This window comes from Triticum aestivum, chromosome 4B (genome assembly GCF_018294505.1).
Source record: "Triticum aestivum cultivar Chinese Spring chromosome 4B, IWGSC CS RefSeq v2.1, whole genome shotgun sequence".
In the NCBI taxonomy this organism is placed as follows: domain Eukaryota; kingdom Viridiplantae; phylum Streptophyta; class Magnoliopsida; order Poales; family Poaceae; genus Triticum; species Triticum aestivum.
Window position 1 is genome coordinate 540,591,514 of NC_057804.1, and position 3,757 is coordinate 540,595,270.

A 3,757-nucleotide genomic window follows, 5' to 3' on the forward strand; every position below is an offset into this window, starting at 1 on the left:
CTGCTTTGAACTGTTTATGGTTTATGCGTTGAACTGTTATGAAGTGTGGTACTGCTTATTTGAATTATGCAGTTAAGTAGTTGATACTCTGTTTATACCCTGCTCTGCTTATGATGTGTGCTACATGATTGTGCCGAAGTGTGGTGGTAACCTCACCAACTAGCCAAACAGGTTACCACACACCAGACGTTGCATACAACCAAACAACATGCCTTGGGTTTGTCCACTAACATGCAGGCAACCAAACACCAGGCAGTGTGGTTCACCCCATGCAGGTAAAAGGGCATGCAGGCAACCAAACAACTCGCAGATGTCGCATATGAAGCTGTTTTTTCAGAGCCAGACTGAGTGGAGAAGGATATGCAACGCAGGTACTATAGCACACGGCAACCAAACACGCACTACTAATACCAGCAAAGCAAGCACAAACATCATGGCCTCTACTTCACAAGCAGTACCAGCCCAAGTAGCAAACAGACACACGACACACAGCTGTGACTACTTCCAGCAAAGCAAAGCACAAAACCTCATATGGCCCCTTCATCCATAAGACAAAAGGAGAGACCACGCCACCGTTACCTCCATCTCACAAGAGCCAACCTTGAACACTTGGTGGCTCCTACCAGATCTCTTGGGTGTGAAATAGATGTCGTCTCTAACTACATCCTCTTCATCGCTGGCAGGGTTCGCTTCCACCGAGACTTCCAGCTTTCCTTTACTTTCAACGCTAACGACACAACGAGAAAGCTCGACATGCCCATCATCCTTAACAGGTAGGACCTCATCAACCTCAAATCCGAGAAGCACGACTTCCATGTCGTCGATGCTAGCAGTAGATGCAGTAAACAGGCCTCCATGTCCATATGGCCATTCCCCATGATTGACTTTGACACTAATTGTAGCCTCCACGGAATGAATAATGTGGGCAACGGTTAGCTGCAACGTGCTAAGCCTGCTAGTAAAATCTCGCTGCATGACGAAGGAGTTAAAAGGGACAATCTCGATGTAGGCATCAGATAAGTAGCTGAATTCTTCATCTCCGGAATCTCGTTTAGTTTTCAACTCAACCTCAATATATGAATGATGCACTGACAACACAATAGCACGGGAAGGACCGGTGAGAGGTAAATATGGAGCCTGCATATTAATGGGGCAATAATCATTATGAGAATTCAAAATAATTATGCAGAATGCTAGCCACACAACATCAATATTAATTCAGATATAACAGGGAAATCAGTAGTATCCAATCTGATCTCGATCAACCATCTTACTGAATTCACATCGTCCTGTTATCTGAAGGCACATTGGGCCAGACATACTTCGATTCCTAATGCCACATTCTGAACATTACATAACGCAGCACCAAAGAAAATATGGACTAAACTGGGGCACACATTTAAGTGTTCAACACAGCTATTGAAACCACTGGCGGAGCTAGCTAGGAATGGCTGGGGGGGGGGGGGGGGGGGAAGGCTAAATCATGGGTTTTTGAAGGTGTAAACTGCTAAAAAAATCCTCATCTAAGCCCTTCCTCAAAAAAATTCTTCATAGTTAGGTCCAAAGTTGGGGGGGCCACAGCCCCCCAGACTTGCACATAGCTCCGCCACTAATTGAAACCACCACAGGCAACTAACTGCGAATACAGATCGTTACGAGCAACAACAGGTAAGCGGCACTACTTTTTTTAAGTAGTGCCGCTTACTTGTTGTTGCTCGTAACGATCTGTATTAAAAAAGTAGTGCCGCTTACTTGTTGTTGCTCGTAACGATCTGTATTCGGAGTTAGTTGCCTGTGGTGGTTTCAAGAGCTGACATTTCAAAACCTTCAAAAAGAAGCATGCATTCTACTGCAATAACTCAGGTGGAAAGTTTAAAAATTGACTATCGTGCTTCTATTTCGTGTCCACGAAGCATGAGGTTTACCAGAGCTTGCGCGTTATTGACCTTACATTATGAGATTTAATCAAAATACAGGCAGGAGATAGCACATGTTGGCAAATTGTATCATTATGGGAATTGTTTACAAAGAGCATGTCATATAACCGCAGAATTGTTGCTTAGATGCCATAAGCTTTTTAATTATTAGGATTTTCAACCAACCACAAGATACATGCCATGAGTTCTCCAGCTCAAATCGTATAATTATTCATATCTTTGTTAGTTGTACCGCATGCTTTTCGAGAATACTATGGTTGAAAACGTTAACTGCAGACAAGAGAAAATAGTATTTATGGAGAATATATACGTACATCCTCGTAGAGGATTTCGCAGTTATCCCTCTCACAATCAAAGATGATATTGCGATTGCGATCAACTGTGTCGCGTGCCGCAATCTTGCCATAGAGACTAAGTGGCCAAGATACCCCCTTCTTTACTCCAGCGACTTTGACTGAAAAAACCTGAAGAGTCTGAAGTGGGGCAGCGAGGTCACACTCATCATCAGTGAATCGCATGGGAGGCATAGAAGCTGCATCGTCGACAAACAGAGTAGTTAGTGGTAAAAGATTAAAATTAACCTTTATTTCCCACATAAAAAATAATATAAATCTAGCTGTCCAGATCTCGGTAAAGAATCTGATTAAATGGATAAAAAAATCATGCAGAGGACAAATAAGTGAGTAAGAACATGGTTGCGCAAATACACGTGGTGGATACAAAATAATGCAGAATTTAAAATAAACCCAATAGAAGTTTGAAGCAATAAAATTATCAAAGAAAACCTATGATGGCAAGTCAAAACTGTATAATTAATTTACATAATATAATCAAAAACATGTATAGAGATTTTTTGTTTCAATTATTTCAATTATTATAACGGAGGCCTGTTGATACAAATTCAGGACCATTTAGTGGATAGGCATGAAAGGGGCAAAATAGCCGCTATTCCTAAAATAAAAAATAAATAGGTGGAGAGAACCAAAACTCAAAGAACAAAATGCATATCGAGGAGTTCAATACAAACTAAAGTTTAGCCATGCAAGAGGGATAAGACTGCTTACTTGTGGTCTCGTAGCAACCATATCGTGGGCCAGCAAATGTTGAATCCCAGAATTTTCGATGAAGACGAGCTTCGTAGGCATTTGGGTCAGAGAGGGATTCGTCCACAGCCTTGTTCTTACCCTTGCGCCTCCTCGGCTTTTTCTTCAGATTAAGCTTCTTCAACTTGTCCTCTACTGTAGTAGCCTGAATCTCCTCCGGAGCATGTTCCTCGTGCTCTGCCGTTTCCACAATAGCCTCTGTCTCCTTGGCTTGCTCCATTGGCCTACCTCTGGACTTTCCAACTATTCTGACAGCCTCTTTCTCTCTGAGAACCTGTTTCGTTGGTGCTGCCTCTCTCTTCTCCTTCTCTTTTCTGCCACCGCCGAACGGCCGCCTCAGGTGTCAGGTCTCTCCTCCGCACCCGCCCGCTCTGATTTTTTTTTAGCGAAGGAAACCCTAGATCGATGTGTTTGGTCGGGGTTCGGGCTAGTATAAATATTACTCTACCCCGCAAAAAAGGTATAAATAATAGTACTCCGTAGCACGGAAGGAAAATCCTATTCGCCGCTCTCTGCGGCGAACTGTTGTTCAGGGATCGCACAGAGAGCACCCGCGAGCGACCAACATGGCCGGCCCACTTACAAATAGTGCGTGTAACCAGTTTTGGGAACCTTCTAGAAGGTTCCCTGAACTGGTTTTTTTTTCTGTATCGTTTTTTCATGGTTCTTTTCGGTTTTCTTTTTTTCGTTTTTTCTTTTCTGTTTCTTTTCTTTTTT

General features: G+C 42.9%; 1 protein-coding gene across 1 annotated transcript; it reads right to left on the minus strand.

Moving 5' to 3' along the window:
* Positions 1–406: 406 nt before the first annotated feature.
* On the minus strand, positions 407–3,549 carry LOC123095151 (uncharacterized). The gene is made up of 3 exons (XM_044516964.1): positions 3,002–3,549; positions 2,252–2,469; positions 407–1,137 (listed from the first exon to the last, which is right to left on the minus strand). Exons 1-3 carry the CDS (start codon positions 3,258–3,260, stop codon positions 541–543), a joined length of 1,074 nt encoding a protein of 357 aa, XP_044372899.1. The 5' UTR covers positions 3,261–3,549; the 3' UTR covers positions 407–540.
* Positions 3,550–3,757: the final 208 nt, after the last annotated feature.

What these genes read in the sequence shown, in the direction of transcription:
- LOC123095151 (XM_044516964.1), bottom strand. Translation starts at nt 3,260, where the DNA reads ATGGAGCAAGCCAAGGAGACAGAGGCTATTGTGGAAACGGCAGAGCAC. An exon ending in TGGTTGCTACGAGACCACAA is followed by an intron (nt 2,470 to 3,001) that starts GTAAGCAGTCTT and finishes TCGACGATGCAG; the next exon opens with CTTCTATGCCTCCCATGCGA. An exon ending in GCGAAATCCTCTACGAGGAT is followed by an intron (nt 1,138 to 2,251) that starts GTACGTATATAT and finishes ATTAATATGCAG; the next exon opens with GCTCCATATTTACCTCTCAC.